Source organism: Mirounga leonina, unplaced genomic scaffold (genome assembly GCF_011800145.1).
Source record: "Mirounga leonina isolate KUSES-001 unplaced genomic scaffold, KU_Mleo_1.0 Mir_173, whole genome shotgun sequence".
NCBI lineage: Eukaryota > Metazoa > Chordata > Mammalia > Carnivora > Phocidae > Mirounga > Mirounga leonina.
In genome coordinates, this window is record NW_023270447.1 from 17,364,186 (window position 1) to 17,379,220 (window position 15,035).

General features: G+C 36.5%; 1 protein-coding gene across 3 annotated transcripts in view; it reads left to right on the plus strand.

Moving 5' to 3' along the window:
* EVI5 (ecotropic viral integration site 5) overlaps positions 1 to 15,035 on the plus strand; it is a 200,943-nt gene that overhangs the window by 72,074 nt on the left and 113,834 nt on the right. For all 3 annotated transcript variants that reach the window (XM_035018030.1, XM_035018029.1, XM_035018031.1), the window contains one exon: positions 12,094 to 12,154. In XM_035018030.1, the coding sequence (XP_034873921.1) occupies positions 12,094 to 12,154 (61 nt within the window). The remainder of the gene's footprint in view (positions 1 to 12,093; positions 12,155 to 15,035) is intronic.

Sequence of the window (15,035 nt, forward strand, 5' to 3'; positions counted from 1 at the left end):
TGACATACTCCCATGGATGTTCCTACCCAGGAAATATATTAGAATATGAGTGAGAATTATGTTATTAAAATTAGCGCTAGGGGCACCTGGGTGGCTCAGTCTGAGGTTAAGCGTCTGCCTTCGGCTCAGGTCATGATCTTGGGTCCTGGTATCGAGCCCCCCATCGGGCTCCCTGCTCAGTGGGGAGTTTGCTTTTCCGTCTCCCTCTGACCCTCCTCCCTGCTTGTGCTTGCTCTCTCTCTCTCAAATAAATAAATAAAATCTTATAAATAAATAAAATCAGATCTAATTCACAGAAAGAAGCCAATTTTTGAGCTTTCACTATTATTATTAATAAATTACTTGTGAAATTACACCATGATGTTGAGACATTATTGACCAAAAAGCAATTCTGTTCTATAATTGATAAAACCTTTAGGAGCCATGTCAACTTCCAGCTCTTGGTAAAACCACATTTAAATCACACTAGCCAAAAAGAGAATTTATTTTACTTTAATTACAGAGAACAACATAACTGATTTTCCTTTTAGATTTTATTTATCACCATTATAATCCCATTTCTGAAATTCTGGTTATGCTATTTACTTATCAAACTTACGACCCTCTAGTTCTTTCACTCTCTTACTCATACAATATCTCTGTTCCACTTAAGATCTCTACTCTGATGTTAAATAGCCTTCCTCTGATCCAAATAAGCGTACTTCATCTGATGTTTTGTACCCTGTGTTCATGTAGCCAAGTGTCAGAGAACATTGCATAAACAAATTACTGGCAGTAAGTTGTATCTGCATTGCCACTTCATGTGTATTTTTATTGACCTTGATTAATTATCCCATTCCCCATGGTGATTATTTCAAACTTTGCCATTTTTCCCAGATTCTGTGCCCATTTTGCCGTGACTAACTCTTTGGCAGGCTATTTTGCTTGTTAATTCATCAGCCATCATTTTTCAAGCTCTCTGAACTTTTTCTCCTATAATTTCCAGCTTATAGAGTTAGCCATATTTCTTTTCTTCCCTTTTCAGAATATAGTATTTCTATGCCTTCACAGTACTAATTCAGGATGTTATTTCCATCTCTTCCAGGTCCTTGCTCCACTAGTTTTTTCTAGTTTTATCTTCATCCCTTCCTTCTGTTTCATTTTCTTCAATGTACAAAGGTATTTTTGAGTTCTGACTTAAAAACAACAAAACAAAACCTACCTCAACATAGCATTTCATTCTCCTTTTATGAAACTTAATTGTGAAGGAAAGAATAGTTTACTCATTAGCTCCAGATCATATTTCATCTGCCATTTTTTTTTTTTCATTTGGGACATTTTTCAAATATACAGAGAGACATTGGAATAATAAAGAAATATCCATATGCTTATCATCTAGATTAAACAGTTAATATTCATCTTTTTAAAAATTTTAATTCCAATATAGTTAACACACAGTGTTATATTAGTTTCAGGTATACAATATAGTGATTCAGCATTAATATTTTGTCATTTACTTCATCTACTTTCTTAGTGGATAAAATTATATATTTTTTGAAAGTAAATTATAGAATTCATGACATTTCACTCCTTCAGTATTCAGTATGTAAAGCAGGATGAAGGACATAGAGTGATGGGGTGCTATTTTAGGTAGAGCACTCAAGGATAGAGCACATAGACTGATAAGGTACCATTTGAGTAGACACCTGAGAGAAATGAGAGAGCAAACCATGTGAAAATATTCCATGCTGAGAGAACAGTAAATGTAATGACTAAGGCCAGAATGTGAGCGATACATTTTGGGTTTTTTTTTAATTTTGAAAAATTTTTCTTTTTTTTTTTTGCGATCAATATGTTTGAAGAATAGCAAAAAGCCAGTGTGACTGTAGCAGAGGTAAATCGGAGTGTGTTGGCCAATGAAATCCAAAACATAGTAGGGAGCAAGGGGTATTTAAAGCTGGGCTGTTTTATAAGGTAGTTACTACCTACATGTGGCTATTTAAATTTTAAAAACTAAAGATTAATTCATCAGTTATATTAGCCACATTTCAAGTGCTCATTGTCACTTAGATTTGGCTAGTGGCTACCATATTAGACAGCACAGATCTAAAACATTTTCACTGTTGTAAAGATCTGTTGGACATGTTGGCCTCCTCAGGGACCAGACTTATATTTTTAAGTCTAAGGGAAACCATTAGAGAATTTTGACAAAAGTAACATCACCTTATTTCAAAATTTCACTTTTTGCTGTCTAGAAGAGTAGGTAGCAGTGGCCAAGTGAAGAGAAGGCAGGCATTTTAGGCAGAAAGGTAGTATGTACAAAGGCTCAGAGGTTCCTTTAAGACAAGAAATTTGTAAGCAGTTATTCTTAGGTTGTTTTGTTGTATTTTTTTTTTTTTTTTAAGATTTTATTTATGGGGCGCCTGGGTGGCTCAGTCGTTAAGCATCTGCCTTTGGCTCAGGTCACGATCCCGGGTCCTGGGATCGAGCCCTGCATCGGGCTCCCTGCTCGGCGGGAAGCCGCTTCTCCCTCTCCCACTCCCCCTGCTTGTGTTCCCTGTCTCGCTGTCTCTCTCTCTGTCAAATAATTAAATAAAATCTTAAATAAATAAATAAATAAATAAAGATTTTATTTTATTTTTTTATTTTTTAAAGATTTTATTTATTCATTTGAGACACAGGGATACAGAGAGCATGAGCAGGGAGAGAGGCAGAGGGAGAGGGAGAAGCAGGCTCCCCGATGAGCAGGGAGCCCGATGCGGGGCTCGATCCCAGGATGCTGGGATCATGACCTGAGCCAAAGGCAGACGCTTAACCATCTGAGCCATCCAGGCGCCCCAAGATTTTATTTATTTTTTGACAGACAGCGAGAGAGGGAACACAAGCAGGGGGAGTGGGAGAGGGAAAAGCAGACCTCCTGCTGAGCAGGGAGCCCGATGCGGGGCTCTATCCCAGGACTCTGGGATCATGAGCTGAGCTGAAGGCAGACGCTTAACGACTGAGCCACCCAGGTGCCCCTGTTGTTGTAGTTTTTATTTTGGTGTGCTTTTAAACTTTTAAAAAAGTTATAAATAATATGTGTGTGTGTAAGTAAAACCCATACCCATTTTTAGGGGATCCATTTGAGAGTAAGTTAAGATACTGTGTCCTTTTTTCTTAAATACTTGAATGAATGTGTACTTCCTAAGAACAAGGACTTTTATTTTTTTAGCAGAACCCAACAGTTAATCAAAATCAGGAAATTATCATAGATACAGTACTATTACCAAATTCCCAAAGCATGTTCAAGTTTTATCACTTGTCTCAGTTAATACTCTTTGTAAGTCCCCCCTTTCAGACCCCTGCCTAATCCTCTCTCCTGTCCACTCCCTACCCCTCACCTCCTGGGTTTTGGATGCACTTTAAGTACTCCAGGATCATGTATTGCATTAATTGTGTCAGATCAATCTCCTTTAATCTGAAACACTCCCTCCACTCTTCTTGTATGTCTTGACCTTGATACATTTGAAGAGTACAAGCTAGTTATTTTTTGGAAAATCCCACAGTTTGGGTTTTTCTTGCATTTCCTCATGAGTAGATTCACATTGTGCGTTTTTGGCAGGTATACCAATGATGTGTCTTCTCAATTAACCATGCAGTGGGTGCATGATAATGGTTTACCTCAGAATTGATGATGGTATCTCTAATCATTGGGTTAAGGTGATGTCTGCCAAGTTTAACTACTATAAAGTTATTATTTTGTCTTCTATTATTATTTGTTTCCAGATGCTTTGAGATTATATACTATCCTGTTCCTTACCACACCTTCTTTCACCAGATTTACATCCACTTATGATTTTCTCACTCTCCCATTCCTTCTGTATTAATTGGCATTCTACTGTAAGGAAGAGCTTTTCCTCTTCTCTAATATATTTATTCATTTATTTATATAAGTGTGAATTTGTGGGCTCTTTTTTTATTTGGTGAATTATAATTCATTATTTTCCAGTTATCCCTGCTTTGTCCAGTAGGAGTCCTTTCAAGCTGGCTGTTGCTTCCTTTTGACGTGTCCCCATGGTTCTTTGAGAATTTCCTTATTTTAAGACAACAAAAAGCTCTAGGCTCATCTTGTCTCTTACCCACTCTCCTGCACAGGAGCAAGTCATTTCTCCAAAGAGCCTTGATTTCTTTTAGTAAGCTTTTAAAATGTTGCCTGAAGGTAATGGATAGACACTGAAGCAGTTGGCCTCTGGGAGTGGCATGATCCAAATCAACATTCTAAAAATGTCATCCTGGTAATAGTGTGCGGAAGAGATTGAATTATGAAACTGGCAGTAGAGAGAACAATGATAAGGTTCCTTTAGTAATTAAGGCAAGATATAATGAAGGCCCCAAAATGCTGCCAATAAAAGAATGATGTAGCTCTGTAGTTACTTTGAAGTCGCTTTGTAGAAACCTTATAAGCACACCTTGGCCAGCTGATCAAGGTCAATATCAATAGTGATATCCTGGTGATAATTTGTACCCTTGATATGATGTGATGAAAATGGGACTGACTTCTGTGGTCTTCTTCCTCCAAACCCATAACCTCAATACAATCATGAACAAACATAAGAGAAATCCCAATTGAGGAATATTCTTCAAAATACCTGACCAGTACTTCTCAAACAAAGTCATCAAAAACATGGAAGGTCTTAGAAATTGTCACAGCCAAGAGGAGCCTAAGAAGACATGGCAACTTAATGTAATGTGATTCCCTGGATGGGATCCTAGAATAGGAGAAGGACATTAGACAAAAATTTAGAAATCTGAATGTAGTATGGGCTTTAGTTAACAGTGTATCAATATTAGTTCATTAATTGTTACAAATGTTCTATACTAATGTAAAATGTAAAACAGGAGAAACTGGGGACAAGGTATATGGGAACTCTGTGCTCTTCTCACTTATTTTGTAGATCTAAAACTCTTCTCAAAAATAAAGTTTATTAAAAAACCACTATCAGTGCAGTTGGAGAGGCAATAATATATTTTAGAGCATTGTTAAGAAGGTTGAATTGAACGTGCTTGGTGACTGAATTGGGAGGCAAGGATTAAATGAGAATTTCTAGTGTTTTGTTTTAGGTGCATGAGTGAGTAATGATAACATTTATCACCTAACACATAACAAAATATTCACTTCAAAGTAGGCACTTGTGAAGACTGTAAACTTCAACAGTGCAGCCATTGTTCAAAACATTTTTTACCTCTTTGCAGTCTTTTATAAATTCTTTTGGATATCCTATTCTTTTAGATATACTAAAGTAAGAGACATGGTAGTATACAGTCAAGGTTGTGACCTTAGGCAAGTTTCTCAGTCTTTCGAAGCCTCCAAATGGACATAACAAGCTGCATTAAAAAGTCAGGTTTGTGGGAGGATTGTGGGAAGATGGAGTAGAAGGCACCAGGAATCTGTCTCCAACCTAGAAAACAATTGCTGTGGCAGTATCTGATGTGACTCTTTTGGAACTCTGGGGCTTATTGAAGCCTTGTAACTTCTAGAAGAAGGCTGCGATGGTGAATTGTGGTTAATTTGGTCAGTTTCAACTCTTAGCACATTAGCACCCCTTAGCACCATCCTGTACCCCTCAGCCACATGGTAAGCAGCTGTGCTTGTATTTCTGGAGCAACTTTCATGCAGCTTGTGGGAACCAGGGTGGGCAAAAATGACCTTGTCTTCTGTATATCAGAGATCTGTGTGCTCTGATCAGTGATTGCTGTGCTGTTTCTGATCACAGGTGCAGGAAAGTGAGCAGCCATTGGTGTTGCACCACTTTCCATTGTTGCAAGTCCCCTCTTCCTCCGGCTGAAATAACTACCAAGAGACTTAAAGGGCGTCATCCTTCTCTTCCTTTTATTTTTCTTTTCTCCCCGCCTTTGGGAGCCAGACAGGAAAGACTAGGACATTCAGAAACAACTGCATATGTGGGGGAAATTAGAAAGTGACTGTGTGTGCCCAGGGAAAGGCTCAGAAAAGTCCTGAGACAGCTTACAGCTCAGGTTGATCTTCAGCACAAAGATAGCCTGTAACAATCAAAAAGACAAAATCAATAACAAAAAACAGCAAGCTCTGGGAAGAGGGGAGACTGATTTCCTGAGTTACCACATTACTAGATTCAAATGTCTAGTTTTTAACAAAAATCACAAGGTGTATGAAGAAAAGGAAAGTATGGCCCAAAGGAAAAGAATATTGACCCTTGAACAACATGGATTTGAACTGTGCTCATCCATTTATATGCAGATTGTTTTCAATAAATGCAATACAGTACTGTAAATGTATTTTCTCTTATAATTTTCTTAATAACATTTTCTTTTCTCTAGCTACTTTCATCATAAGATTATAGTATATAGTATATACAGAATATATGTTGACTATGCTATTGGTAAGGGTTCCAGTCAACAGTAGTGAAGTTTTTGGAGAGCCAGAAATTATACACAGATTTTCAACTGTCCAGGGGTGTCAGCACTTCTGATTCTCATGTTGTTCAAGGGTCAGCTGTAAATAGAAACTATTATCTGAAAGAGACTTGATGGTAGATAAAATAGACAGAGACTTTAAAAGAAGCTCAAAGAACTAAAGTAAGAAGTGGGGAAGATTGAGAAAAAGATGAACAAAATGGAAATATTAGTAAAGAGATAGAAAACCTAAAAGGAAACAAAAAAAATTTCTGGATCTGCAAAGTCCAGTAATGAAATGAAAGACTCATAGAGTGATTAAAAAGCAGATTTCAGCAGGCAGAAGAATAAGTGAACTTGAAGATAGAATATTGGAAATTACTGAATTTGAGGAACAAAAAGAATAAAGATCAAAGAAAACTGAACAGAGTCAAAGGGGACCAACATTCACATTGCGAGAGTCCCAGAAGAAGAGAGAAAGGGTCAGAGAAAATATTTGAAGATATAATGGCTGAAAACTTCCCAAATTTGTTGAAAGACATGAATATAAACATCCAGGAAGCTCTGTGAACTCCAGATAATGTGAAGTCAAAGAGATCCACACTGAGATACATTATAATCACACTTGCAAAAGACAGAGAAAATCTTGAAAGCAGCAAAAGAGAAGCCAATCACCACATAAAAGAGGTTCTTAATAAGACTACAAGACTACAAACAGAGTTCTCATCATAAACTTTTGAGTCCAAAAAACAGTGGGCCAATATATTCAAAGTGCTAAAAGAAAAAAATTGTCAACCAAGAATCCAAATCTGGCAAAACTGTCCCTCAAAAGTGAGGAAAAATGGGGCACCTGGGTGGCTCAGTTGTTGGGTGTCTGCCTTCGGCTCAGGTCATGATCCCGGGGTCCTGGGATCGAGCCCCACATTGGGCTCCCTGCTCCGGGGCGGGAGGCCTGCTTCTCCCTCTCCCTCTGCCCCTGCTTGTGTTCCCTCTCTCGCTGTGTCTCTGTCAAATAAGTAAATAAAATCTTAAAAAAAAAAAAAAGTGAGGAAAAATAATAAAGACATTTTCAGACAAAGATTGAGGGAGCTCATTACCACTAGACCTGCGTTGCAAGAAATGCTTGTTCATGTAGGGTGAAAGGAAAGGACACTAGACAATAATTCAAAGTTGTATAAAGAAATAAAGATTCTAATTAAGGTAAACACATGGGCAATTATAAAACCTATTATTGTAACAGTGGGTTGTAACTCCACTTTTTGTTTTCTACATAAATTAAGACTAATACGTTAAAGAAAACTGGGGTGTCTGGGTGACTCAGTTGAGTGTCTGACTCTTGATTTTGCCTCAGGTCATGATCTCAGGGACTGAGCCCCATATCGGGCTCTGTGCTTGGGCACGGAGTGTACTTGAGATGCTCTCCCTCTCCCCTTCTCCCCCTCTGTGCCTCCCCCTGCTCGCTCACTTTCTCTCTGTCTCTCCCTCTCAAATAAATAAATGAAATATTAAAAAAAGAACAATTACTGGTCTAAAAGCTAGTATTAATGTAATTTTTGTTTGTAACTCCAAATCTTGTTTTCTACATAATTTAAGAGTAGATACTGTATACCTGAAGCTAATATAACACTGTATGTTAACTACACTGGAGTTAAAATTTTAAACATTTTTAAAATATCTCAAAAAGTGATTATGACCAGTGCACATGCATACAAAACTAAATCACAAAGAAATGGAAAATCAGAATAGGTCTATAACTAGTAAAGTGATCAAATCAGTAATCAAAAGTCACTTGAGAAGAAAATCCCTGAACTTGTTGACTTTACTGCTGAATTCTACTACACATTTAAAGAACTAATATCTTTTTAAACTTTTTCAAAAAATAGGAGGGAATACTTCCTAACTCATTCTGTGAGGCCAGCATTATTACTCTGATAGGAAAACCAGGTAAGGACACACTAGATAAATATCCCTTATAAACATTGATGCAAAAGTCCTCAACAAAATACTGGTAAACCAAATTCAGCAGTGTACTAAAAAGACTATATATATATACCACTACCAAATGGGATTTATTCCTAGAATGCAAGGATAGTTCAACATACAAAAATTGATCAATGTAATATACCACATTAACAGAATGAAGGGAAAAAAAACACAGGATCATCTCAGTTGATACAGAAAATGTATTTGACAAAATTCGGTATCCTTTCATGATTGAAACACTCAACAGAGTAGGAAAAGAAGGCAACTACCTCAACATAATAAAAGCCATCCATATATGAAAAACCCACAGCAAACATCATACTTGGTGGTAAAAGACTAAAAACTTTTCCTCTAAGATCAGGAACAAGGCAAGAATCGTTGATATTGCCATTTCTATTCAACATAGTACTGGAAGTAGCAAAAGAAATAAAGAGGAAAAGAAATAAAAGTCATCCAAATTGGAAAAGAAAAAATTATCTCGGTTGACAGCATGATCTTATATGTAGAAAAACCCTTCTACAAAAACAGCTAATAAACGAATGCAGCAAAGTAGCAGATTACAAAGTCAACCCACAAAAAATTAATTGCATTGCTATACCTTAACAATGAAAAGGAAATTAAGAAAGCTATTCCAGGGGCGCCTGGGTGGCTCAGTCGTTAAGCGTCTGCCTTCAGCTCAGGTCATGATCCCAGGGTCCTGGGATCGAGCCCCACATCGGGCTCCCTGCTTGGCGGGAAGCCTGCTTCTCCCTCTCCCTCTCCCACTCCCCCTGCTTCCGTTCCCTCTCTCACTGTGTCTCTCTCTGTCAAATAAATAAATAAAATCTTTAAAAAAAAAAAAGAAAGCTATTCCATTTACAATAGCATCAAAAAGAATAAAATATGTAAGAATTAACTGAGGAAGTGAAAGATATATACAATGAAAACTGCAGAACATTTCTGAAAGATATTAGAGAAGACATGAGTAAAAGCATATTCTATGTTCATTGAGTGGAAGACAATATAATATTGTTAACACATCAGTATTACCCAATGTGATCTACAGAGTTAACTGAAGTCTCTCTTAAAATACCAATGATATTTTTTGCAGAAATAGAAAACTCCATCCTAAACTTCATAAATAAACTCAAAGGACCCAAATAGTTAAAACCGTCTTGAAAAAGAACTATAAAGCTGGAACACTCATACTTCCTGATTTCCAAACTTACTACAAAGCTATCATAATCAAAACAGGGTACTAGAATAAAAATAGACATCTAGACCAATGGAATAGAATAGCACTCCAAGAAATAAGCCCTCACATACACGGTCAAATGATTTTTGACAAGGGTGCTAAGACCATTCTGTAGGGAAAAGCTTATCTTTTCAACATATGATGCTGGGAAAACTGTATATAAGGTTGGACCCTTATTTAATACCATATGCAAAATATAAGTCAGAATGGATCAAAAATTTAAATGTAAGAACTAAAACTGTAAAACTCTTAGATGAAAACATTGGACAAAAGCTTGGAATTGGATTTGACAGTGACTTTTTGGATTTGACACCAAAGGCTCAAGTAACAAAAGACAAAATAGACAAATTGAACTTCATGAAAATTTAAAAATTTTGCACATCTAAGACACTCTCAAAAGTGGAAGAAGATACTTGCAAAGCATGTACTGGATAAATGATTAATATCCGCAGTGTATTGAGAACCCCTAAAACTCAGCAGCAAAAAACACAACTGGATTCAAAAATTGGCAAAGGACTTGAATAGACATTTCTCCAAAGAAGAGATACAAATGACCAATAAGCACATAAAAAGATGCTCAACATAGTTGTAATATAGATGAACCTGCAGGACTTTATGCTAGGTAAAATAAGCCAGTCACAATGGGACAAATACTTTGTGATTCCATATATATGTCAAAATTATAGAGACAAAATGTAAAATGGTTGTTGCCAGGACCTGCTGAGGGGAATGGGATTTTCTTTTCTTTTTTTTTTTTTTTAAGATTTTATTTATTTATTCATGAGAGACAGGGGGAGAGAGAGAGAGAGAGGCAGAGGCAGAGGGAGAAGCAGGCTCCCTGCTGAGCAGGGAGCCCGATGCGGGACTCGATCCCAGGACCCTGGGATCATGACCTGAGCCGAAAGCAGACGCTTAACGACTGAGCCACCCAGGCGCCCGGAATGGGGTTTTCTTATTTAAGGGTATAGAATTTCAGTTTCATAAGATGAAAAGAACAGAACAGTGGACATGATGGTGGTGATGGCTGCACAACATTATAAATGTATTTAATACCACTGAACTGTATACCAAAAATGGTTAAGATGGTAAATTTTGCTCTGTGTATTGTATCACAGTAAAAAAAAAAAAAGTTATTGTGAGTTAAATGACATTTTATATATACTAAAAAATAGGTTTTTCTCCTTTGAGGGAGAATTTGATTTTTGACGGCAGCTGTAAGTTTTGGGGGGGCCTAGGTTTGTTAGTATTAGGAGTAAACTTGTTATTAACATTTTTGGCCCAGAGTAAGATCTGAAAATAACTTGGTGGGAGTAACTTTTGTATGGCCTATAAATTTTTGTAAAGATAATCTTACACTTAAAGTAGAGTTACAAACATAGTACGTATTTGTTTGTCATTTCTTACTCTCCTACAATTAGTGACAATTCTTCAGTCTTTATCTTTTATGACCTTGATACTTCTGAAGTGAGCCAGTCAATGGGTTTGCTGGTTTGAGTTTGATGATTTCTCTTGATTAGACTGAGGATGTACATTCTTGGGAAAGATATCATGGAGGTGAGGTACCCTTCTTAGTAAATCTTAATAGTGCATGATGTCAGCATGTATTATTGGTGGTGTTAACCTTGATCAGTTGGCTCAGGTGCTGTCAGGATACTGTAGTACAAATTTACTATTTTTCCCTTGGTAATATCTAAATATTTTGAGAGAGATACTTTAAGACTCTGCTTAGTTTTTACTCACTAATTTTAGTGTCTATTGATTTTTCTTGCCTGTGGGGGAGTTCTAATGGTAATTTTTAATTTATTTATTTTATTTTTATTTATTATTATTATTATTTAATGGTGATTTTTATATTTGCCTCATTCTTTCTATGTTTAGGAAAAATTTTGTTAGAAAGAGTTGTTTCAGGGCGCCTGGGTGGCTCAGTCAGTTAAGTGTCTGCCTTCAGCTCAGTCATGATCGCAGGGTCCTGGGATCGAGCCCCACGTCGGGCTCCCTGCTCATCGGGGAGCCTGCTTCTCCCTCTCCCTATGCTGCTCCCCCTGCTTGTTCTCTCTCACTCTCCCAAATAAATAAATAAAATCTTTAAAAATAAAAAAGAGTTGTTCCTTTTCCCCCATTATAAATTTTACACAATTTTTAGTACTACCATTGTATTTTAATCTGAAGAAGAATGATAGATAGTTCTTTTTATAAGTTTAGGGCTAAATAGAATTTGTAAACTCAGTTCTTTGATGCCTGTATATTTCACTTTCTAAAGTTTATTTTTGTGTGGTTCTCATTTTTGTTATTTGTGAAATAGTTTTTTAGGTAAGTATCCATGTAACTATTCAGATGATTTTTCTGATATCAAGTATCTGAAGTTATAAGTTGGGAGAATCTACTGGAATTCTATTTTGTGTTAATAAGTAAGTAGTTTTAAGGTTTATAATTTAATAACTACTTCTGAGTAAAAACATATCTTTAATTTTTTTTTTCCTTCTTAGACTTGAAAAGGAATATACTACAATAAAAACTAAAGAAATGGAAGAGCAAGTTGAAATTAAAGTAAGCATCTCAGAACTTTTAAAAGTGCCAAACATAAATTTATTAAAGTCAGTCATTTGGTTATGTTGATATATCTATTTCCTGTAACAAATTTAGCAGTGATGTTTGTTATTACTTACTGATAAATTTACCATCCCACTAGGTAATAGTTAAAAATAGACATTTCAAAAACCAGAATAATGCAACAAGTAGTTTTCATTCTAGTGTGAGAACAGCTCTGTTTCTAGATTTGTTGGTGGGTCATCAGGAGAAAATACTTGTATGGGGAAGATAATTACCACTTCATTTAAGCATATTTTTAAAAATGCAGAGAAGTCAATCTGTAACATGCATAGACTAACAGCAGTGTAGTCTGAGGTGTACCAAATAGAGCACATCATTGCACCAGCACTAATTATGGCTGCCTTAGAGCTGCAGGAAACTTTGGCTAATTCAGTTTTCTCATCTCTAAGCAAAGGTTATACTTTTGAACTCTCCACAGGAACAGGTAGATTGCCAATTTTAAGGGATATATAAATTCCTATGTATACCTTAAAAATCTTATTTGTACCCTCTGTAGGCCAGAAGTTCCTAAGTTGATGATCTTTGGCATTGTTCAGAATTAAGAAAAGTTCTATAGGTTTTATGATGATATTTCAGGATGGGGATAATGAGTAGAAGCAGGAGTTAGTGAAGAAACTCAGTGACTTGGTGATCCAGTTTCTTATCTCTTTGTCTATGCTCCCCCTTCCAAAAAAAAAAAACCCCACAAAAAAACAAAAATAAAACAAGTTTTGAGTGACTCCCCCCTTTTTTTAAATTCTACATTTGGATGTGTCTGAGTTTTGACTTGAACCGGGCAAGACGTTAGATGACCACCTTACTTATGATTATTTAGCCGTGTCTTAATTCACCTTTGCTGTAAAGTACCTCTTCACTACTCACATCCGTGGGCCCTTTTTAGAAGTAAGGGAATGAGTTTTATGAAATTGGTATTCTTTCTTGCCATGGTCCTTCTCAAAAGCCTCCTCGGAGACAACCTCTCCTTTGTTTCTGTGTGACCTTTATCTCGTCTGTCTCCTTTTTTAGATGTTTTATTTTCATTTTTATCAGTATTCCCTATTGATTGGAAATAGATACTTCTACATTTTTCAGAGAGAAAGAAAAGACCCTTGTGGATGTTTTTCCCTCCTTTTTAAAAATTCTGTCACCCAACTGCTGCTCTACCATTTGCTTTTCTTTTAGGTACCATGAGTAAGAGTAACATTAAATCATACCCTCCACTTCAACCTACTGAAAGTGGAAAAGTACGTCAACCTGATGAGTGGGGAGAGAGTATGGGTTATCGCATACCACGAATATTCGGAACTGCAAATCAAGAATCTGAGGATGGGAAGCCATCCTGTTCATTTCACCATGCTATGTTATTGCAAAAAAAAAAAATCACAGTTCTGTGAACAATCTTTGCTCTTAAAGAAGTTTCTTCTAAAATTAAATCAACAGTAGGAATACCAAGAGGCCTTTTCAGAAAGATCTTTAGCACAATTTAGCTTGTATTTATAGTTTTTCTCAAACTTCAGTTTTGGGGGAAACTTACAGTTAATATACCTCACAGAGTATTTTTGAATGCCAGCTCCATGTGTCTTAGGGGAAAACAGATGGCACAAAGTGTTTATAGAGAGGAAATGGGGGGTGGGTCAGAATGAAAGTTCAAAAAGTTAGTAACACATGGGGGTAAATAAAATCTGCTGATCTCCAAGGTAGTTTGTTCCTTTTTTTTTTTTTTTTTTTAAAGATTTTATTTATTTGATAGAGACACAGGGAGAGAGGGAACACAAGCAGGGGGAGTGGGAGGGAGAAGCAGGCTCCCCGTGGAGCAGGGAGCCTGATGCGGGGCTCAATCCCAGGACTCTGAGATCATGACCTGAGCTGAAGGCAGACGCTTAACGACTGAGCCACCCAGGTGCCCCCTAGTTTGTTCCTTTTATACAATTTTGTTTCCACATAGTTTTTTCTTACTCTCAAACCATTTTCATTTCTTTCTTTACTCCTCCTGCCACCAAAAAGGACAAAGCCATGACCATTTTTGTGGGACTGCACCTTTTTTTACTTTGTATAAACTTGGGTATGTCTGATTTTTGACTTGGACCTGGCAGCTCATCTCAGTCATAATCAGATGACCACGGCATTTATGGATAGTTTAGTTAGCCATGTATTATTGGAGGCTTTCTCTAAAATGGGAAGTGCCACTTCCTTAGTCACACTCTCTCTCCTTCTCCCCAAGGTCCCTTTTACAAGGGAATGAGTCTCTTAAATTAATGCTTTCTTGCCTTAGTCCTCCTCAAAAGCCTTCAGAGAGATAATATTAAACTGTTTTTTATACAAGCAAATGGTATGATCATCAAATTAATTAATGTTTTGATGTGGAAGTAAAAAAATCAGCCATTGATCAAGTTTCCTTTCTTTTGTTTTACTTAAAATTCTAAGACCTTTGGGTTGTGGACCTTTTTGTCTAAGAATTATATGTGGAAGCTCCCTGAAGAAGGTGTAACTTCTAAGTATTTTCCACCCCTTTTCTGAAAGTGTTACAGAAGTTTTTGATAATAATTGTTTCGTATGGAGAATCTTACATTTTATTGTGTGAAATTTTTTATTAATAGAAACAGCTTTCTCAGTATCTTCTTCCAATCTATTGATCTTCCACCTGAGGGGGAGGAGGTAAGAAATATTAAAATTCTAGTTTATATTAGGTTACCTCACAAATCCTTAAAAAAGAAAAACCTTTATTCCCCCATTCTATTTAAGGCTGACATTTGAGCTGATTATCTAATATTCGTATTTAAATTTTGTGCTTTGGGATGTAGAGATTTGAGCCCTGCAAATGAGAAAAGTTAGAGATTCT